Below are 24,573 nucleotides of genomic sequence, written 5' to 3'. Positions count from 1 at the left end.
TTGCAATTTGCAGTCCTGCTGAATTGGCTACTTCAGAGCAGAGGCTAATGTTCAGCGATATTTTGTAGAGGATTTTTTTGATTGTCAAGCAGAAGAGACACTTGCTCATAAAAACACACAAAAATAGTGACATATGAAACCCGTTCATACCAGATGATAAATTCGAGAATGGAACAGAAATATATTCTTGTCGCCGTATATTGATCATTTCCTTGCTCAATGGAGTAGAGAATGCGTTGCGTCTTCATAACTGCTGCTGCGCTTGTGATGCTCAATAAACAAAGAAGACAATCCAGTCACGGCTTGTGTCCTTGGATCTTCAATTTTTTACCCTTTTTTAACGCCGTTTATATTCTGTTGGCCCTTGAGAGGATATCTAAAAACATAGGGGGTAACGATATTGACGGAAAGAAGTTGAAGGATTTTAAAAAAAGAAAAAAGGTATAGATACCAAATTAAAAATTGAGAAAAACTATAAGTACCTGTAAGATTTTTTCTCTAATTTGAACCATGACATATATATATATATATATATATGGATTTAAACACTAGAAAGCATAATAATGGGAATAATAATTATGGTTGCTGAGAAAGCCATCATCATAGTTGCAATTGATGAGAGAAAAAAGTAGAAAGCCATCGGCATCATCTTTTCCTTTCTCTGTGTTCTGGGTTTTTGTAAAGTAAGCGCTAATTTTTTACGAAAAAAGAAAAAGTAAACATTAATCATGTCTCTATTTCGGATTGGATATAATACTCGAAAATATAATTCATCCGTCTATTTGGGATAATCCAGGATGTGAAGTAAGCACAATCAGGGTGGAATTATATTGATAAATTATTTTTAATTAGTAATTTTTTATGTCTTCTTTTAGGCCACCATTTTTTATCTGAACGTAGAGAATTAAGTAATTATTAAGTGCCCCACATCTAAACAAATAATGTATCATTCTACCATGATATATACACTCACACACACACACACACACACACACACACACACATATATGGATTTAAACACAATACCCATTTGAGAGGGAGGGGGAGGGAAATGGAGAGGCTATTTCACGTACCTAAATCTTCAAAATGTGCATAATGCATATATAGCAAGACATGTGACTTACACATAATACATTTTTCTTTCAAATAATCCTTCAAAATGCATGCAGCAATTACATGTTGACGCTCATCAATGGCCTTGATTATGCCAGCTAATAAATTTTTCTTTCCAATTATAGCAGCAATAATCACTAGAAATAATGTTCTAAATATTCAAAGGCTGATGCACACATCATTAAGGTATTTGGGCTAAAAATAAAAGCAGCTGGTAATTTATTACACACTAAGATAAACGAGTGAAACTTTGTTTCAATAGAAAATAATACATACATAGTAAGACATGTGAATTACACACAGTTCATGGCCACTTTTCCACCTTCTCCTTGAAGAGCCCGGGACCGTAAGTAGAAGAAATATTTCAACAAGAAGAGGAAATTGTAATAATACAAAAAGGGTTACTGGAACACTAGCAAGTATAGGAACAGGAAGAATAACCCATAAATGTGATGAGTTATATTGCAACATGCTCATTATGGTTGCTGAAAAGGCAATCATCATAGTTGCAATAGACAAAAAAAGTGTAGAGAGGACTATTATCAATTTTCTAGGTAGTGAGTAAAGGAAGTCTTCTTCTGCATAGCGTTGTGTTAGGATCCCTAAAAATGTGAGCACGGAAGTAGTGGAAGAAAACAAGGAAAAGGCATCTGAAATTAAGAAAACTTTAAATAACTTTTCCTTCATAAACATTGGGTACCCTGAATCCTGATTGTTCCCTCCGGGAACTGTCATAGCTACAGCAAACACAATGGTAACAATTAAAGCCCCAACAACTGAACAAGAAGATGCTGTTTCCTTCATCCATTTTTCTCATTCAACCCTCAACCCGTTGTGGTTTTCTTTGAAAAAATTGAGAGGCCTTAGCTCCTTGTCATTTACAAGTAGCCTTTGTCTAGGATCGACCACACTCTCTACAGCCTATGTTTAGAGAAAATAAATAAATAAACAATAAATAAAATACACAAAGTAGCAAAATAGAAGTTCTGATTAATTGTATATTAAAACATTTGATGCATATAGGATAACTCATTGTTATTCTTTCATTCTATGTGTATACAAACAATTAAGCTATGACATAAAATCAATTTACTTTTCTCGCTAGTTCACAATCAGCGAGTCTCAAGAGATGTGTCCGCGCATGGAAAAAAAATCCTCAAAGAAAAACATTTCCTTCATTAGTCAATTTCATTTTTTAATATCACACCATGCAATGAATCCTAATTATTAGTAGATGAAACACTCCATCCCACAAATCTTCTTTCCATTTCCCGTTGAATTTTACTCCTCTAATCCTTAATATAAGACCTAATTAACTAAATTGAGTAGATTAAGAATGTTAGTTAAATTAGTTGATATGATATATCTTTTCTAAAACACCCTAAGCATCTTTCTTAGTTCCCCCCATTTTCTCCCCTACTCGATTATTGTTGGGAAAATATTAATAGGATTAGTTTAGAAAAAATTGATAAACATGTAAAATAAGTCTTATGTAAGACCTACATCAACTCTCCAATTAAGTCGTATATTAATAAGAGTATCTCGTATTTCGGTAACCATTAGATAAGGCGAGCAGACCATATCACAAATAGGCTGGAATTGCGTGATTTTATGTTAGAAGAAAATCTAGTGTAGGTGTTAATATGAGTTATTAATGTCTTCCGGGCATGCGCAGAAAAGCACTAAATTTCATTTCTAACCTTAAACATTGCACTTCTCTTTGCATTTGTAAGGCGGCACCAGAGATGCGGTTAAGGTAGGAAGAAGGAGCCAACAAGGCTTCCGCGGGCAGCAAGTGATTTTGTGTCATTTGCTATCATTGCTGCCGCCATGTTCTTAAAACAAAAACTTCGGAGGAGGTTGAAAATCTTAGCTTTACGACGACATTCAACAGCCATGAAGAAAAAGGCCAAGTATGTTGAGTGACCAAAAGTGACTTGCGAGATTAATTCTGGGTTTGCCTTCGTCACTCTCAACAAAAACTCCGCTGCTTTTGCTGCTTCAATCATTGCTCCTCCATTAATACGCCTCTTCGCTTCATTCAAAAACATCAGATTCTCACAAACTAGGTTTAGAATTTCAGCTGCTTATGCATACTGCAGCTTCATCTCGTATATTTCCTTCATTATTCCTGCACCATTGGTAACTCAAACACAGCTTCATATTTTAATCATGAGAACTCAAAGACACAGATGGTTTGTTTGTGTGGATATACAAGTCTATCTCTTCTCTTGGGTCAAAGCTAGGTTAAACTTATTTAAATGCAGACACTGAGTAACTTATGCGTAAATTTAGGTTGAGACCTCTCAACATTCACAAATTAAGCTTATGAAGATTAATGGTATACCAGATTTTATGTGTGATAAATTAAATGAAAAACTTTACAAATTATAATCTACCATGTTCTATAATAATAGTTATATAATATTAATTGATTTCATCTTCTTAAGTGAGAGGAAATATTGTACCTTGACCAGCTTGGTTGCTCTCGCCTTCTTGCTGAATATCTATGCAGAAATGCCCAGTCATTGTGGTTGATGGTGTTTTAATATCTTCCACCCAAAAGTGATCAAAGAAATGGGAAAACATAAGCTTCTTCAAATAATAATGCAATAAATAACTAGAAGTACAAGTAAATTACATAAAGAGTATTAATTAAGTACCGCCACCTCCTAATAAATTGACGGATTGTTTTCTATCAAATATAAAGTCAAATCAGGCGATAATACATAAATAGTATTTTTGGAAAATTTTTTGCCAACATTATTTTTGGAAATACGTCAAAAAAGTTTCACCAAATTTTTAAACAGCCTTATAATGGACCATGAAATTTTTTTTGAATGTATCTTAAGTTTTTTCCCCCCCAGACTAACCAACTGATCTGAACTGATGCTTCACGAAAAGAATGCCTCTCCCAACGTGTGTTTGTGTGTGTGTGTGTGTGTGTGTTTTTTTTTTTTTTTAAAAGAGGGTGCGATTTGAATTCAGTTCGCCTACTTGCTTTCCGCTAGACCAAATAGCCTTGGGTAGAAATTATCTTACGTTATTGGACGTGTAGTGTAGTTATAATAGATACTGTTTTTATGCTAACAGTAGTAACAATGAATTATAAGAAGACAGCACTAGTTGTGAAAGGCGTTCGATATTTAATTAGGACGGATTAGGAATGAGTGTGTGTGTGTGTGTGTGTGAATAACCAAATATGGATTAATATCAACACAATTCACCATTTTGGTTAGTGAATAATTAAAAGGAGCAAATAATATATAGAGAATTGTAGCTAGGGGAAAACAGGGAGTGAAAAGTAATTAACATGTACTAACAGTGATAGGCCCATCGCTTCCAGAGCGGAAGTTGACTTTTGTTAAGAGAATATTCAGAAACATAGAATGCAATACGCTCAATTGTTGGGAACCCGCATGAGTCAGCAGCAAAAAGCAGCTCCGTGCATCGTTGGAGTAAATGCAAGGCAATATCTGTTATTATGTATCAAAATCATATAGTATGATGAGACGCAATGCCAAAATGAAAATGAAATGAAACAAATATTATAATGCTTTAGTTTGTGTATAACATTATATATATATTACCCTATTGTCCAATTCTCAAACAGATATGGAGGAACGTAGGACCCACTTGGCCGTTCTCTGGTCTGAAGACTTGCAATGGTTGAGTGACAGAATAGAGATAACGTCCCATTAGCTTGTGGCCAGAAATAAAAGTCACGGAAACAGGAATGGTCCAATTCCCTTGAGCTGGAATTGTGAGTGCAATGCTATTTTTGTTGACCAAGCATCTTGCAACTGGGATGGGGCCGCCATGCGATGCAGCTATGGCAAGAGGAGTAAAACCAGAACCATCGCGTATTACAAGATATTCCTGTGCAACTAATGCCACCAGCTCCTCTACTATGCGTAGATGCCCAAACTTTGCTGCCACATGAAGAGGTGTTCCGCCCATTGAAGTTGCAGAATCTACGTTCAGTACCTGAGGATGGCGATCAATGAATGCTTTCACGGCCGACCAGTTGTTCTCAGATATGGCCTTGTACACAATGCCCATCTCTAATTCATCTACTGCTGTAATCACCAAAACACACGCATTATATTAATTAAGAGAACGGATATAGTATATAGATAAATCCAATGAGAATAATATTGAAAGTGGGAATCATGTAGTAATATTCCCTATCCCTCGCTCAATCCACTTCCAAAATGCCGATCAGTGAGGGATAATATATTATATATGACCTCCGATACTTAGCTAGTTTGATGTTCAACTTAGTACAAGACTTCAACTCACTTTGTCTTTTATATTTATCTATTTTTCCTAAGATAGTCCTTGTAGTAGTTACACAGGTTAAATGTATCTTCAAATAACAATTCTAGCTAATACACATAATTAGTAAGGATATTTTAAGAAAGATAATACCTATTTATTACAAATAACTAACTTAACCAATTTTCTTATCCTATGTTTGGTATGAGGGAATTGGAAGGGAGGGGAGGTGAGAAAAAATTTTAATGAGTTAGATTTTAAAAATTGGAGAGGTGGCGTTATAAAATTTTGATAGAGAAAAAACATAAGATAAGAGTTTTAAAGTTTTTAACCCATTCTTTCAATTTTTTAAATCGAGTTCATTAAAATTTTTTCTCCCCTTCTCTTCTCTCCATCTTTATCCTACCAAATGGACCATTAATCTATTCAAATTAGTCAACTAGCTTTTACATTAGATATACAAACATATATGAACCCACAAATCATATGCATTTTTATATCTGAGCGTACAGAATTGAATATTCATTCACTTCGCTACATCTAAAGAAATAATATAGCCTTGAACACAATACGCACCCGTATCTAAATCTTGTTCCTCTCTCCTCATCACTTTAATCACCAACTCTTACAGTTTGAGAAATTAAAATACACATTTCGGCGAAATAAACAAATATATTAATTGCGCTTACCAGTTGTTGCTTGCTCCATAAGAATTTGTTGTGGCTATATATGGCTTGTTACTTCTTTTTCGATCAGCTCGCTAGCACTTCGCTAGCTCTGCACACATTCTGTATTTATAGCCTTTTCGTTTATACTCTACGTGAACGTATTGCTCAAGATATTTAATAGATAACTGGGGACTAAGTAAAGGATCGTGATATGTCACCAACAGGAAAAAGAAAAAAAAAACTCGACTTTCTCTTGGGGGAAAAAAAAACTCGAAAGTTCAAGACAGCACACCATATGCTTTAAGTTCCTTTAAATTGAAAGCAATAGATCTCAAGCAGACAGGAAGCAAGGAATGGGGGAAAAAAAAAAGGGCATAAAAGTGTTTACCAATTGCGGAATGCTTGACGTGGCACAATCTGGAGCGTTGGTGAAGCAAATCGCTTGGATTTGAATTGATAATCATCAATTCACTAAAATGCGCCATATCATCCTCTGCAAATCTCTGCTTTCAGTAATTTTTGCACCAGAGTTCTAAACCTCTCCATCATGTTTCACTGTTTATGCCCGTTTGGATTTGGGCTAATTAAGCTGAGTATATGCCCTGGTTCTCTACGATTTCAATACGCATGACTTAAAATAACGTAAACTTTTTATTGTTTCAACCATTAATTAGTAGGCATCAACGACATTTTCTTATCACAAAGGTTATCAACGTATGTACTATAAATAAACAGTCGAACTTGACGGAGAAGTTTATTTTTGAATAATACTATAAATAATTAAATATTGATAGTATTGATCATTTCCCAAACTATAAAACTATAATAAACTTCTCAACTACCCCTCTCTCTCTCTCTCTCTCTCTCTCTTTGTGTGTCACATAAACAATTAATTCAGTTAATTAACGTTTCTCTCTTTCTCTGGTTGGTGTATTTAATTATTGTGCAGAAGGAAAAAGCTGTGTGGCTAAGCTGGTGATTGAAGCCATAGATGCAGACAAGAATCTGATCACTTTGAGCGTTGTGAAGAGAGATGTCCTCAAGGATTTCAAGACCCTGAATGTTGCCTTTCACGCAATTCCAAAGGATAAAGGGAGTTTGGTGCATGCCATTATGGAATATGAGAAGCTGAAAGGTCACATTCTGGCTGCTGAACTTGCCAGACACATTGATGCTCATCTCATTACCCAGTAGTAGCCATATCTTTCGCTCTACTATATATTGATCTTATTTGTATTTTTAGATATTTGTGTTATAGGATTTGAGTCTCGTTGATTTCTTACAGCATCTCAATTAAGGTGTTAATTTCAGTGAACAAAAGTACAATGTGTGTGAGATGGTGAACCTCACATTATTGTATCTTTTTCTTTTATTCAAATTAACATGGTCAATTTCTTAAAGAAATTGATAGAGACTCAAATATTTAAGTGCAGTGTGTCTTTGTGGATGTTATATAAACTTCATATTACTCCCTTCGGTCTTTAATATAAGAGTTAGTTTGACTTTTAATTTGGTCCTAAATATAAGATTCCAGTCCATTTTATCTCTCATATTTATCTATTTTTCCTAAGGCAGTCCTTGTATTAATCGCACATATTAAATGTTTTATCAAATGACATTTGATTAGTAAGAGTATTTTAGAGAAGACAACATCTATTTATTACAAATAACTAACTTAACTAATTTTCTTAATTTACTTAAATTAGTCAACTAGCTCTTATATTGAGGACCGAAGGTAGTATGTAATAAAAAGTGCTTCAATCAGAGAATTGTTGTCATGCTCGTGTTGCTCGTTCTTATGCATTGCGATCAGTAGTAGAAGGAAACAATGATAATGCATCCGAAGTTAGGAAAAATGTAGATAACTTTTCTTTTGAAAATATTGAGCACCCTGATATTGATATTGCCACCCCGAATAGTAAAAACTAGGGTGACAATTAAAGCTCCAATTACTGAATATGAAGATGCAATATCTTCCATGCATTTCTCTCTTTCATTCCTAATTAATTTCATTGTGCCATCCTTTGAACAGGTCTCGAGGATTTCTTTTGTTTAGAACAGGATGCACCACCCGCTCTATCTCCTATATTTTTTTTCAAAAAATAAATAAACAATCAATTACCAATACTAATAATAGTATAATAAAAAATCATAATTTCCTACGTATATATTTGTGTGTTAATAAAGTATTTAATTTTTTACTACCTCCTATCCTTAATATAAAATCTTGTTTGACCTTTATTTTGGTCTTAAATATAAGACCCAAATCCACTTTGTCTTTCATATTTATGCATTTTTTTCCCCAAGAAATCCTTCTAATAATGATAGTTCTAGTCAATATACTTGATTCGTAAAGATATTTTAGAAAAGACAACACCAATTCATTATAAATAACTAACTTAACTTTTCTCCTTAATCTCCTTAAATTAGTCAACTAGCTTTTATAATTAGAACCGGAGGTAGTACATCCTAACGCAATCATGGAATGAGTAGTTTCTAATATTGCGCTAGGACTTTAATAGTTGTTGAGGAGCTTGATCGCGATGTAGTCAAAAATCAAAATTCATGTTCATGACGAATTATCTTTCAGCAATATAATAAAGAAACTCAACCACTTGATGTACTATAATTCATGTTAACATTCACCGATCACCATACCCTCTATCTTACTTGAAAGGAATGATCATTGGCTTGATTTTTAAGGCTTAGAGGGAATCGCTCGATCTCTCTCTCTCTCTCTCTCTCACACACACACACACACACTCATAGAACCAAGAAATGTTGGTGATTTTTTGTGATATTAATTAGTTCAAGATTTTAATAAAGAATATCAAATTTTATATTTTATTATATTAATGATTTTAATATCTTAAATTTGAATTTAAAAAATCTCAACTGTAAGTTTTTGCTTACTGAAATTTCTTATTATTGATGGAAAAATGCTCATGAATAAAATTAGACTATTACACTTTTTATTAATTCAAAATTAAATGGTTCAACTTTATTTGGGTTATTCAAACTATAACAGGCGCATCATATCTTGTAATAGGCCCATGTATCCTGATATATTTCCAAAAGCATGATTATTAGAGTCTTTGAGAAAATGGAGATTTGGGATAAAGCAAACTAAAAAGCATACACTACTTTAAAATTAATTAATCTGGCATATTCAGACATCAACATGTTTATGTTCTGAATGTGCAAAGGTTGATGATACACACCCATCTCCAACTTATGCCCTTACTGAAGCTAAAAATAAAACCAGGTGCTTTACACTCGAGGGGATGAAGAATTTCTTATTCAACAGAAAATACATGAAGTACTAAGATGTGAAGTACACACACATTTCATGACCAGTTCTCCACCTTCCGGAAGATGCATGGACCATAAGTAGAATAAATTGTATCAACAAGAAGAGGGAACTGTAATAAAACAAATATAGTTATGGGCACGCTAGCAAGCATAATAACAGGAAGAAAAGCCCAAAAAGGTGATGAGTTCTGTTGCGACATGATGATTATTGCTGAGGAAAAGGCTATCATCATAGTTGCAATTGAGAGAAAAAGTGCAGAGAGGCCTATGATCAATTTTGTAGATAAGGAGTAAAGGAAGTCATCTTCTACATAATGTGACGTAAGAATTCCTAAAAATGTAAGCACAGAAGAAGTAGAAGCAAAGGACACTGCATCTAAAATTAAGAAAACTCTGAACAACTTTTCCTTCAAAAATATTGGGTGCCCAGATGTTTGATCATTTCCACCAGGAACAGTAAAATCTGCAGCAAACATAATGGTGACAATTAGAGCACCAACAACTGAGCAAGAAGTTGCAGTATCTTTCATCCAATTCTCGCCATTGTTCCTGAGTTCTTTATGGTTTTCTTTGAAATAGTCCAGAGGAGGTTAAAAATCTCAGCTGGATGATATTTAATGGCACTGAAGAAGGCATTCACCTTTTGTTGGGAAAAAGTGACCATTGAGATTAATTCTGGGTTTTCTGTTGATATCTTCTTAAAAAACTCAACATTCCCTGATTTAGCAGCCGCCAACAGTGCTTTTCGAATCATAAGCTTTTTATCTTCATTCAGAAATGTCAGATTCTTACAAGCCAGCTCTAGAATTTCAGTTGCTCGTGTATGTTGCATCTTGAGCTTATGTATTTCCTTCATCCCTGGACAGTTGGTAAATTCAAATACAACTTAATATTGGTCGAGTTTAATCACGAGAACAAAAATCTTAAAAATAACTAGTTTAAGTTTTGGGGAACTTTTGAGCATACATACCGAGCAAATTATAAATGAAGGAGATGAGCCGCTGTAGTAGATTTAGTCCTATATAATGAGATGGAATTTTGTCAGTCCAGTCATTGAAAAAGATCACACACGCACATACATGCATAAATATATGTGTGCGCATATAGTTCTATCCTTTTCTTGCATTGCGTCACAGTTAGATTCAACTGAAACGTCAACATTGGGCATCTTATGCATAAATCAAGGTCAGCATCACTACTATGCCCAAATTGATTTTTATTCTCAAATTTTATATATTTTGACATACCTAATTTTCTTGTATGATAAATAAAGGGAAAACTTAATCCACAAGTCCGTTTTCATCAATTTTAAATCAAATCTGAAATTAAAATTAATAATTCTTACATTTAAGGATGAATGCCCATAATGGATTAAACTATAAAAGTTTAATTCCAAAAAAGAAAAGCTACAGAGACCTGATTGATTTAAAATTAAAGCAAATTATAAAGACTTGCTGATTAATTTTTCTGCATAAAATAAAATTTTCTTTACATCTTTTAATATATATGTTGTATTAGATTTGCTATATTATTAGATTTCGTCTTCCAATCAACCGAAAGAGAATATAATAACTTCGGCCCTGCTACTCATCTCGTCTTCTGGTTGCATGTCTACACGGATTTGATTAATGTAGGATGCTGTTTTTCACCTCTTTAGACCCTTTTGCCTTTGTATCTGCTTCACGTTGTAACTTTGTGAGGGGTTATATAGGTTTTGAGACGATGACGAATATGAAAAGTTTGAGTAGGTTTTGACAGCAACATTGTGCTTTTTTTGAGTTCTGTCATACAATCACAAATATTCACAATGTCCTAAATTTGGAATCCTTTTTGCCCCGACTTTGTTGTTAAAATACCGTCACATGCATATATTTGATAGAAGATCTTGTCCTTTGACTATTTTTTTCCTATCATTTTCGGAATGTGTGACTTTTCTTAATTATTTAATAACGAATTATTTCAGCAAATTTCAACAGAAGAAGTAATGAGGTGCATGTGCTGACTGCTCAGCAGATTAGATTTCAATTTGATTCGCACTTCTAAACCACAGTAACTTGTCAACAAATTGATCTGGTGAGAGCACCAACCGCTACACTTTAAATGAGGTATAAGGCTCGAGTCTAGCCTTAACATATTTATGTGCATATATCTAAATTAAAACCGGCAAAAACCGTTTGGCTCTAATTTTACCTAACTATTTCAGGTTGTCAGAGGGGAAAAATAAATTTGAACTTTCTTAAAACATTGAAAGATTTGTTTTATATATGAGGTAAAACAACAATTATATGTAGTTGTTTTTAAATATAGAAGCATGATTGAACCAACACAAATAAAATAAAAGAAAATTAAAAAATTAATTTATATTAAATATGGTATTAGTATAATACTACCTCCGGTCCTAATTATAAGACCCAATTTGACTTTTAGTTTGGTCCTAAATATAAGACCCCTATCCACTTTGTCTCTTATTTTTGTTCTTTTTTCCCAAATTACCCTTGCTTGTATTACATTAACTAAAGTCAAATATAACCATAATACTAGTAATTACTTACGAAAAAATTTTACTTCCGCTCTCCACTTGTCATTTTTGAATTAAAATTTGATTAGGTTAGTTTTAATATTTTATAAATATATTAATACACTTTTAAATTATTAAATAAATATATAAATGACTCAAATTGTTAAATTTTAATTTATATCTGAAAAAAAAGACAGAAAATGATAGAAAAATGAAGTCCTGGGCATTAAAAAATTGTTTTAAATTTATAAACTGGCGCATCATGACTGTAAGAAAATTCATTTTAAATCTATGAATAATTCATTTTAAAAAAATATATAAACCACATAAAAAATTGTTAGATGGACTTTGTGAATTTGTAAATTCTCCAGAAATGATAACCATCAAATACCATAATGTGGGGGGTTTCATTAATTTGAGGGGCTAAATAGTTCTTTGTGCACAGAATATTATAAATTCTGATGACAGTATGAAAAGCCAGAACAATAAGTAGAACTGTCAAAAATATAGAAACAACCTTTATAAAAAAAAATATATAAACAACATCAAGAAATACCTAAGCAATTCTGAACTTCCTATATCTTATGCATTTGTCAATCACTCTAGAATATCCATCAAACAACACAGAATAAATCTTCAAGTTTTTAGAAACATAAAAAATGAAACCCCATTCTTCAATCTCAACGAGGTGGTGACCGGTGAGTTCTTGTTTTGCACCAGTTAGTAGTTGAAGCCAAAGACCAGTTTGCCATTGAATCATCCAATATTGCCACAGCTATGAATTATCCAACACACAAAATTTAAACACAATGCATACATATTAACCAAAAGAACAAGACAAAAAAAAAACAGAAGAAATATTCAAAGAAAGGAAAAATTACCTCAAATACTCCATCACTTCTTGTACTAACTTTGGATCACACTTTATTTGATTTGGTAGTGGACCTTCCTTTTTCATGACTTCTTTTCTTATATGTGGAAGATCATATTTATTAGAACCTTTGTCCTTCAAGATTTCTACCATGCAACATTGAAGAGTTAAGAATATTTTGTTAGACTTAGTGGATGGAAATGATTCAAATGATCTAATCACTGCCGCAATCAAATCATCAGTTGTTTTTGGTGTTTCCTTGTACTGTAAAGATTGTATGCCATTAAAGAAGCCAAGATCTAGAATATTCAAGTCAGGAGAATTAGGAGGTTGGTTCATCAAGCGGATGCAAAACCCATCTTCTGTGGCAACTCGATGGAACTCACTGTCATTTGGATCAATGTGACACCTTGCATTATCCTGTTGAATATAAATCGGCTCCCCTATTGAATCTCTAGGCCACTTTGCTTTTATAGCGGGCACAACATGTCCAATAAGAAACTGCCTACTAACTTCTCTCGTAACTGAAGTTATAGGCTTTGTTATCAATGAACCTGTAGGTCTATTGACACTCTTTCTCTTTGCTGGCTCTTTTGTCACTAAAGGAAAGACTCCAATTTTCCCGAAGAAATTTTCATTGCCTTTGCAGTCAAACCTTAGGCGGGCAACAGCAACCAAGAACATCACCTTTCCAATAAAGTTTTTGTTTTGCACAGTACGTAATGGATCATTTTCTATTGATAGCATGTAATAGTTCACAGTCTTTTTTGTCATATAGAACCATTTCTCATCAATGTGAACTACATTATACATGCTTTTAAAAGTTAGATCTCCTGGCACTGAACCATTTTCAATCATGGACAAACAAAACTTTAGTTGAGCAATCTTATTCTCTTCCCTCAAATATGGCTTAATGGCATTAGAGCGACGTTGGATAACTCCCTTCTTTTGAAGCCTAACTAAAGAGGTTTTATTTATATTCAGTGCACAGGACAAATCTCGCAAGGTGGTTCTCTTAGCAAAATGAACTTGAAGAAATTGATCAGTGTGAAGTTCAACTCTCTTGCGACCACAATTTCCTGTTTTTCCATGACATGCACCATCCCCAACCTTTGTTTTTTGCCAAATACGTTTAATGACAGAACTGGATACTGAATACATTGATGCAACCTTCTTCTTAGCCCCTTTAATTAGTTTCCCATCTTGACTCAATAGGAGATAGGAGATGGCTCTGCGGTCTTCATTACTCAAGAACCTATGGTGTTTGCCTATTCCATGATACCCAATAGTACTTTTGCAAATTTTATTAACCAGGAGAGACAAAAGTAACAAAGCATAAAAAATTAAAATTAACAAAAATGAACACAGAGCAGAACACAGAGCAGCTCCAAATAAGCAGAACACAGAGCAGGACATAACCTCTATATATATATAGATATGATTACCATAAGAAGTCATAGTCTCAAAATTATAAAAGAAGCAGATAAAATTAAAAATCAATGATGGATAGTAGCCTACACACACGCACACATATGCAAGTAATATTTGTACTGTGTATAAAGAAATACAGATAAAAATCTTCCAAGTCATGTGAATACAATGTTAATCTAAAGATATAATTAGGTACCATTAGTTTCGGGTCCATGAATGTGTTCCTCCTCCATTTGATTTGGCAGTTTGTTCAGGTCCAAGAGAAACTGGCTACCATTAGTTTCGACTGCATGAATGTTTTCCTCCCTTTGTTGTTTAGCGTCATGTTTAGAGTCTGAAATTTCCATCGAAGGAACTTCCATTTCTTGAGAATGACTTGGCAGTTGGTTCAGGTCCAAGAGAAACTTACTTGAAAGTGATCTCTCTTAAAGGAAACAAAATTAGTAACCAAATTAATGACATAAAAGCGAAGTGATTACAGAATTAGTAATCGAACTAGTGACTTATGCTCAAAAAGTTCTTAATCTTTGATTAAGATAACAATAAGCTGTAAAGTCTGGAAATCATATTAATGCCATCACCTGTTTCGGATTCACCAATTCCTTCGCTGTTCAAATATGAGTTTATGGGCATTGAGAGATTGATTCTCAGTAGCGACTATGTACAGCAAGCAAGTCGAATGCCACATGCACTTCCAGAGAGATAAGCTCGTAATCTTATCGGCGACAGTAGAAGCGACGATAAAAAAAAATCTGCAAATGAATTTTAAATAAACACAATGAATCAATAAAAACACATCGATGAAGGATAGAAGTTCTTAGATTGAGGAAAATCTGAAATTACCAAGTAGAAATTGGAAATCGTAGTACAGAGAGAGAGCTGATGGTCGGATTTGGTGCTGTAAAACTGAGGGTTCGCGTGGGTTCATGTGGTCGGATTAGGTGTTGTAGAACTGAGGGCTCGCGTGGTTGGTAAAGGGGCTCGCGATCGGCAGGGATATTTTCAAAAATTTGATGAGGGTATTTTTGGAAAACAGGTGCTATTTTTTAACCATTAACTAATCTAACTTCCTTAATTTCTCCAAATTAGTCAACTGGGTCTTATAATTAGGACCGGAGGTAGTATGAAGGAAAAATTAATTTGCCAATCCTTATGGTTTTACCTGATTTTGAAGCAGGTCCTTACAGTTTTTTTTATTGAATCCTCATTGTAATTTTTGCTTTGATGAAAGTCCTTCCGTTATAACACTGTCAGTTTAAGTTTATTGGCGCGTCTTCTCTTCTTATTCAGTTTCTCTGATCTCTCTTCTTAGTTCTTACTCAACTTCCCTCTCACTCCTCTGCCCCAACTGCGAGCGATCTCTATTCTCTCTCTCTCTCTCTCTTCATAATCATCGTCTTTCAATTCTTGCCCACCTTTCCCAACGACACGCACACCCCCACACTCTTTTTTTTCCTCCTCTTCCGTTCTCTCTCTCCTTCCTTTCTCTCTACTAGTACTATCTTCACTTCCTTAATTTAATCATGACGTTGGATTTCTTCTCATGTATTTTTTATTATACCCAAGTCCACAACTCTAACCTTGTCATTAGTAATATTTAATTCTAGAAATAATAAATTGGACATTCATGTGCGGTTTCAAAATGGTACGTGAGAAATTTTTCACAAATAAATGTTCGTCAGCTCTTGACCCAAGTTCACGAATACATAGAGCGCATGAGGGAAAGGGAGAAATTGTTGCTCTTGGAAGAGCTTCTCATGGCGGAGAAGGTGTAGAGAGAGAAAGAAAGGAGAGAGAGTGAGAATGGGAGAGGGGCGAAGAAGGAGATTGTGGGGTGTGTCGTTGGGAAGGAGAGCGGGAAGAAGACGATGATGACGGAAAGAGAGAGAAAATATTGATCAGTAGCAGACTGCGTGGAGGGGTGAGGGAGAAGCTGAGTAAGAAGCCAAGAAGACACACCATGTAAATATAAACTAACAGTGTGATAACGGCAGGAATTCCATCAAAACTAAAAATATAATAAGGATTCAATAAAAATAAAAATAAATTATAAGGACTTAATTCAAAAACAGGTAAAACTATAACGACTGACAAATTAATTTGTTCTAATACGAATATTGGATACATTAATTTTTTATTAAATAAAAAATGAAAATAAAATGAAATTACCAATAATTTTTTGATTATATAAAAACGCATAACAAAAATTCCTTAAAATATAGAGATTATTACTACCCTCAATTTTTAATTATTTATAGTATTATTCAAAAATAAAAGTGATTATAAAGAATGTTTAGTTTGAGGAATAACAAGAATTTTTTTAACGTAACTACCTACATTGATACCCTTTCGGCTAAAAATATTATGTCAATACCTATTATTTAATGGTTGAAATAATAATAAAAAGTTTATGTTATTTTAAGTTATGCCTTATTAAAAATAATTGTATTGAACAAGGGCACATATTCAGTCTGATTTGCACAAATCCAAACAGGCACAAACAATCAAACGTGATGTATAAGTTTAGAACTTTGGGGCAAAAATTACTAAAAACAAGATTTGCATAACAAGATGGGGCAAATTCTATAAAAGAACATTCCTATAAAAATGTGTTGTTATTTACAAATCAAGTGTAGCCAAAAGCCAGTAAAGTATAGGAAACAATTCTGATTTGAGATTTAACAATTTTCAGGTTCCGTATGTAAGATTTTCTGTAAAAGATATGCGGCATTTTAGTGAATTGATAATCTTCAATTCAAATCCAAGCCATTTGCTTCACCAACGTTCCAGATTGTGCCACGTCAAACGTTCCCCCATTTCGTAAATGCCTTTGCCTTTTGTTTCCACTCCTTGCTTCTTGTCTGCTTCAGATCTATTCCATTCAATTTAAAGGAACTTAAAAAGCATATGGTGCTTTCATTCCTCCAGGGAAAGAATAGACCCGAGTCCCCAATCATATAATACTCTCTTGTGTAAAAGCCAGTTAGAGCGGCTGGTTTTAGTTTTAAATGCTCTCATCTAAGGTGTAGAAGCTAATTAATTAAAGATTGATTTTAATCCTAAATATATAATTTTAAACTTTATCTCTCATATTTATTATTATTTTTCAAACTAAATTAGTTAATACTGGGCCATCAGCAGTATTACCAATCAAATTCAAATAGATACAAGACATTTGCTATACGGGTGTATTTTAAAAAGAATAATTTCAATTTGTAATCATTAATTAATATTTAATTTTTTAGTATATTCAAATTAGTGGTTATGTAGCTTTTACATTAAAAACTGAATGAATAGTATTAAATAATTTAAACCATAAGAAATAATACAACAATGGCTATAAATATAAGGAAAAATTACATACAGGTCTCATAAAAGACAATTAATTCTGAAAAAGTACCTGAAAATTCCTAAATACGTCCCAAATCCTTAGGGACCTCAAAGCAAAAAATTAAAATTGTGAAATTACCTACTTGCCCTCACCGAATGACAACATGCACAGTTACAGTCACAACCTACACAGCAGCTAATCACAATCTACATTTGAGCCATTCACAGCATGCACAGAAGCCAATCATAGCCCACACTCAACCAAATGACAACATGCACAGCATACAGTCACAACCTACACAGTAACTAATCACAACCTTTTCCATCAGTGATGGCAAGTAGGTAATTTCACAATTTTAATTTTTTGTTCTGAAGTTCCTGGGGACTTAAGAAGCATTTGGGGATTTTGAAGGACTTTTTCAGAATTAATTGTCTTATGCGGGACTCTGTAATTTTTCCATAAATATACAATGCGTCAGGAGTAGGTGAACTGTGAGGCAACTGCGAAAGAAGATACTACATGGTACTTAAGACAATTGAGTTGTTCCCCTACAGCACTATCTTTTTTAATGTGTGCCTTTTTTGAAAGAAAAGGTCAAGTTTGTTTTTTTTTTCTTTTTCTTCTTCTTTTTTTTTTCCCCCTTTTCGGTAACATATCATCACGATCCTTTTCTCGGTACCCGTTGATATCTGAGACCATACGAACACGCAAGGAATAAACGAAAAGCTAGCCTATAAATATAGAATGTGCGAACAGTTAGTGAGGTGTGAGAGCGAGCCGAAAAACAAGACGCAACAAGCCATTGCCACCTTGGCAAGGGCAATCAGTCCTTGTTTCTTTAGCTGAAATGCATATTTTAAATTTCTCAAACTGCAAGAATTGGAGATTACAGCGATGAGGAGAGAGAGGTACAAGGTTTAGAGTATGTTTGGATTGGCGTTGGGCAAAACTGACTTCTAGTCCAACTGACTTTTGTAACTGAAGTTAGAGTAAAAGTCAGTTATGGTATGTTTGGATAGGTGCTTTTAAAAAGTCAGTTGGAAAAGTTAAAAGTTGTTTGGATGAGTAAAAAAGTTAGTTCAATTGTAAAATGACTAAAAAGGACATACACTTTATTAATATAGTAGTGTTTGATATTTTTAATATGATAATTGTTAAAAAATATCTAAAATTATTATGATAAAATAAAAATAGTTTATTTGTGAGATTATAAGATAAAAATATTTGTTACCAAGACAAATTTAAAAACACATTGTAGATAATTAATTAAAGGGTTAATACAATGATTAATCCTTACACTTTTCATTCATTTTGGTTTTGGTCCCTGAAGTTTGTAACCTCCAGTTTTGGTCCTTTAAGTTTGCTCCGTTTAAAACGTTAGTCTTTATATTTTTAAAAGGACTTGGTGTCACCTTTAACACTATTAAATATGCTGACATGTCCCTAACTCTGTTAAATATGCTCATATGGAACCAAGTGGACGAGCTGAGGTGGCTTATAAAAGATTAAAAAAAATTTGACGATTAAAAAGATGGTAGAGAAAGGAACAGGCGGTAAAATGTAATACGCAAGTCGAAAGGCAAAATCATTCTTTCCAATAGAAAAAAGAAAATGAGAGGGTTAGGTCAAAAGGGGTCCCACTTGGTAGTCGTCGGAGTTGAGCTGGCCGTCGCCGAAGGTGGGGAACTGACCAATCAAGGTGCGACAGTAAAGGAGGAATCGCATTTTCAATTATATTCTTGAATATGTTCTTGAATATGTTCTTGAATATATTCTTGAATATATTCTTGAATACATATTAGAGAAATGCATTTGAAACGTTGGAAAAGTTGCATCTGGAAGCGTTCAGAAATAAGTTGCTTTTTTTCAGAAGTCAGGTTGAAAAGCTACCTATCCAAACAATAAGTTTAGCTTAGAACGCTCCTAACTGGCTTATTACAATTTCCAAGGCACGTTTGGATCTCAAAACGGAGATCCAAACATACCCTTGACATGGGTGCTGCGTTCAAGGCTGTATATTTAATTCAAGTTTGTCTTAGATGTAGCGCACTTAGCGATTATTTAATTCAAGTTTGTCTTCTTTTTTTTTTTTTCTTTTTTAATTTTGGCAACATATCTTAAACCATACGAACGCGTGAAGTGTAATATTCCAAATTTTGAATTTAGAAATTTATAAGATATTTGAGAGGCATAAATATTTTGTTAAGGTCTCTGGAAATAATTATTCTATAGAAGCTTATTATTAAGAAATATAGGAAAATGAAGAAGGAATAAGTATTAAAAATATATAGTGGTCCAAAATAACTCAAGAAAATTATAGATAATTATTTTGGAAGATAAATGTGTTTATAGAAGAATAAAAAGGTAGAGATAATTTAAAATCTAATTTTCTAATTTAAAAGCTATTTTCTTGAGAAATTCAAGAAAAATAGTGTTGCTAAATATTATTTTTTTAAAAATTATCTAAGATAAAAGTAAAAATTTAGGGAATGACAGAGTTGAGATAAAAATTATAAGGGAAGGGCAAAATAGTCCTTGCATTTTTATTGTTTTTAACCCCCAACCATACGTGTCCCCTTCGTTTTCATTATCACCTGGCTACCTGGACTCTTCCTCTTCACCCCCTCCTTCATTCCCTCCCTACCTTTGTGCCACCTCTCCCTTCTGCCCTTAGCTTGTGTAGCACGATTCACTTCTCCTTGATACGATTCGTGTCCAAGAAGCCTAGTGGGAGTATATAGAGGGAGACCGAATGGGATTGGGGAGAAACAGAGCAAGAGAGCTCGAGAGAGGTTGAGAGAGCAAGAGGAACCGGAGATCGGGGAGGCAGACAAGGCAATCGGGGAGGAGTTAAGCCACATGCAAGTTGGCCATTGAACCAAGGGAGCCTCCTGATTCTTCCTCTATCCTCCATTTCTTCGAATGGGTATTGATTTAAGGGGCATAGACGGTTAAAGTTGAAGCAAGATAATAGATAGGCTATCTGATTAAATTAAGAGTAGGTACTGTTTGAAATTTGGTTTGTCGGGGATGAATCTTGAATAGCTGATTAATATATACATAAATGAGGGTTATGTGATTGATTATTTTGAGAATGAAGATGATTTGTGAACTCCTACTCTCTGTTTTCGTGGGTATGGCAACGGGTTCTGTGAATTTAGTGCTAGGGAAAAGCGATAGCTTAGTAACAGATATAAAAGCAGTGACCTGCGGCTGTTTTGATGCCTAACGTATGGCTGCATGTTGATTACTGTGTCTGATTGATGACCTCTGATTCTCTGAAACGGGTTTGTGTTCTTTGTGGGTTTAGCTTTGTGTTCTAATAGGAAAAGTTGAAAGAAGCAAGATTCATAAATCTGATACATGAATGTACATATGTTTACCCGTATGTGTGTGGTTGGATAGTGACTGATGAATTAATGAATTAAAGTTTTGAGGTGAAAATCTCATGTACGGTTCTGTAGAGTGGCAGTAAGCGTGACTTATCTGTCAACTTTTCCACTATCACCCCCAAAAAACCAAACTCTGCCTTACGTAATTAAAGTTTTGAAGATGGGAAATTATTAAGGACTTGCTGTTTGCTATTCTTCAACGTTTAGCAAGTGTTTTTTTAAATGGTTAAATTTGTGTTGTAAGTGTTGGAATGCTGATTTTTATTTAAAAGCTGGAAAGTAATCTCAGAAAAAGAAAACTGGTATCGTATACGATTATGTGACGTTGTGGCTTACTTAATTGGGCCCTTGAAGCTGAAATATACATGCTACAGTTCAGTGACTTTAAATGCTAAACCACCATTTTAGATGGTTAAGTTATGCTTGGAGGCATTAAAATGATAGTTGAAGTGATATTCATAAAGATGGAAATTTAAGTGATGCTGTCAAAATGACCGAATTAGTTGATGAATTAAAACTAATTATACTCTTCTTCCATTGTTTTAGTAGCATATATATGTGTGCTGCTATGAAACTTATGAAGATACTTATATTGTTAGAGATGGGACTGATGTTAAGTCCAAATGACAGTGTAAGAGAGATAAAATTGTCTAGCGGGAATAAATAATTGAAGCATTAAGATAATGATTTAAACATTATTTGGATCTGGGAAATAATTTCAGATTGGGAGTAACATTATTTGGAGCATAATCGGGAAATTAGGGAATGTCTAAATAATTAAAATTTTGATATATCAGAGTCTTTATGTGTATGATAATGAGCTTAATGAATTGAAATGTCGAAGTGGATAGAATATACTTCCATGAGATTGACGGTTCTTGTGTATGTATATATATGAGTTCTGTTTAATGCTCCCTTGTAATAAATAGCTGTCTCAATGTTTTGAAGTTGGTAGTTGATTGAACTCTATTGTTTTATGCCTCTAGATGTATAGTAACTGTTCCAAATGGTTTGATGGTGTGTGGACGCATTAATATGATGATTTGATCGTTAAACGATATTTCTAATCTAGAAACAATTAAATAATGAAGAATATTGACAAGGGTCTTGGAAGAAATGCATTAAGCATCTCAAGGCTTTATTGGGTTAAATTGATGAAGTAGAATGAAGAAATCAGGCCTATTCTTTGCCCTTCTTGTTTCAGGTTATATAGTGCTGCTATTTGAACCATTTTGATGGTTAAAAGTTAATTACGAACTTCTAAAAATACGGGTAAAGCAAGTGAATACAAGGTGGTGTATAAGAATGCGTGTAATGGACTTGCTTGTTCATGTTTCTAGTTGCTGAAATTGAATATTATTATTATGAAATATTTTTGCACAAGTTGATGAATGACACTGTCAAATAGGGAATAGTTACCTTATATGTCATGGGGCCCGTGTTAAATTAAATGCTTAGAGGTCAGAAGTTGAAAAACTCCTTGTTGATTAATATCAATATGTGTTACAAAGCCAAGGTGACGTGTTGAAGCTTGAAATTAGACATGAGTTGTTGTTTAGTTGGTTCTTGATGTTAAATGAAGGTCTTAAATGCTTGACATATATTTATTCGGTGCTGTGATGCATGGGAAACAGATGCAAGTTGTGCTTGTTTGCAAGAATTAAATTTATGACTTTTGTTCTTATCTAGTTTTTGATCAACTGTGGTTCAGTGGATTAAGAAGTTAAGAGAAACATAAGAAAGGGGAAGTGTTAGAAACCTTTGGAAATACTTAGATGAAGTGTAAATTGTGGGCCAAGATGACCAGCCACTTTAAGAGAAGAGAGTACACCTGAGCGGGGGTTATAGAGAGATTTAGCTATTTATGGGTTAACCAGAATCCCAATTTTAACTCACCCTATATATGTACTTGTAATGTTGGGATTTAAGTGGCGTCCTAGCTTACCAAGAAGAAACCAAGAGCAAGGTACCCGCACAGGAGAGCAGGCAAAAGGTAGCTTTAATCATTATTTTGTATGTTTTGTATTGGTTGCATATTTGTCTGTGCCATAATGTTATAGTTAAGCATGAGAACATGCAAATTGCCTTACCAGTTATTGCCATGGCCATGTGCATGCATTTCGCTGTCCAGTATATGCATATTTAGCAGTTAATCAGATAGCAGCTGTACAGTTATGCAGTTAATCAGATAGTAGCTGCCCAGTTATGCAGTTAATCAAATAGCAGTTGCTTAGTTATTCAGTCATCAGTTAGTATCTACTCACTTAATCTGTATGCATATGCTTAGTTAATTAGTATGCATATGCTCAATTAATCAGTTAACAGCTGCTTAGATATTCAGTTATGCGTGACAGTTATATGAAATTAAGTTAAATGACAGCAAATATGTCCCAGTTAATTATTCAATTCAGTTCAGTTATTTTGTAAGGTATTGTTCTCTGTGGTTTGTTTTGCATGCTCAGTTTTATACCATGCATAATATATAAAACATGATTACTGCTACTAGGATTCTTTGAATCTCACCCCTCCTTTCTTTTTTTTTTTTGAGTAAGATGGTATCGCTGCCTCAGGGTATCCCAGCACAACCGGCCAGACTAATCCCAGGTGCACTCGCAGGTATCGAGCCCATGACATGGTAGGGAAGGCGCCTTGCGTTTCCGTTTGCGACCAGTCGGACCCGACCCTTATAGGCCACCCCTCCTTTCTATTTAACCATATGGCCTAGTGCATCCAGAGGAAAAGAGAAGCTGGTGGAAGCTTAACTAAGGTGAAAGGAGAGAAGAGCTAAGTGCTTAGTTAATTAATTAATCTTGAATGTTTTATGTTTTTGTTTCCCCCTTCCTTTTGTGATGCTCATATTTCACTTTGGTGAGGTTATGTAATTTCTACTTATGTGATGTATGTACCTCCATAAGGAGGAGTGATTGGGGAGTAGCTTAGCATAACTGGGGACTTAGCGTACATATATGCATATATTGATGTTATATCTGTGGCATGAATGATTTAGGATTTACAAAGCATAATTTATTAGAGCTGGAACAAAACAGTAGAGTTTTCAGAAGTAACATCTGTACAGCTCTGATATATAGATGTTGCTATTGGGTAAAGATAGAATGAATTCAGGTCTTATTATATCGTATAAAACTTTTAAAGTTATAAGTTTTGAGTCAAATTTAGATAAAAAGTTTTAAAAATACCACCTTTTCAGTGTAAACTCTCTACCATAGTTTTTTTAAATCTGCTTTGATCTAAGTGTATAGAGTAGGATGTTACATGAAGAGTCAGTGAAGTGTGAAAGCAAGCTGAAAAAGAAGAGGTAACAGGCCGTTGCCATCACAAATACAAACTGAAAAGAATTGATGATTACATACAGTGGTGAGGGGAGAGAAGTACAAGATTTAGATATGGGTATTGTGGTAAGGCTATATTATTAAAAACTTCCGGCGTATTTTCTTTATGTATAGAAGAAAATTAAATCATGTCTTAGTATTATTATTAGGCGACACCTGAGCCTATTCCTAGCTGAACCTCTACCAGTACTGGGTGCCAACTCATTGCATTCACTCATTCTCATTTGATTTATCTATATGATTCCTCTTATGCATATGAATATATATTTTAAATTTTTAATGCGTGTGTGCTGGTTGTTGATTCCAGTG

The 24,573-nt window shown here is 34.0% G+C and overlaps 2 protein-coding genes across 2 annotated transcripts; both read right to left on the bottom strand.

The window, feature by feature from the left end:
* Positions 1-9,406: 9,406 nt before the first annotated feature.
* On the bottom strand, positions 9,407-9,901 carry LOC114728525 (ankyrin repeat-containing protein NPR4-like). The gene has a single exon (XM_028915436.1). It carries the CDS (start codon positions 9,899-9,901, stop codon positions 9,407-9,409), a length of 495 nt encoding a protein of 164 aa, XP_028771269.1.
* A 2,996-nt stretch (positions 9,902-12,897) lies between these two features.
* LOC114728523 (uncharacterized) lies at positions 12,898-14,553 on the bottom strand. Its single transcript, XM_028915435.1, has 3 exons — positions 14,388-14,553; positions 12,983-14,028; positions 12,898-12,906 (listed from the first exon to the last, which is right to left on the bottom strand). The coding sequence occupies exons 1-3, from the start codon at positions 14,551-14,553 to the stop codon at positions 12,898-12,900; spliced, it is 1,221 nt and encodes a 406-aa protein (XP_028771268.1).
* Between the last annotated feature and the right edge of the window lie 10,020 nt (positions 14,554-24,573).

Source organism: Neltuma alba, unplaced genomic scaffold (assembly GCF_004799145.2).
Source record: "Neltuma alba isolate B1F8T4 unplaced genomic scaffold, ASM479914v2 tig00012541_pilon, whole genome shotgun sequence".
Taxonomy (NCBI): Eukaryota; Viridiplantae; Streptophyta; class Magnoliopsida; order Fabales; family Fabaceae; genus Neltuma; species Neltuma alba.
This window is presented reverse-complemented; position numbering and strand designations above follow the sequence as displayed.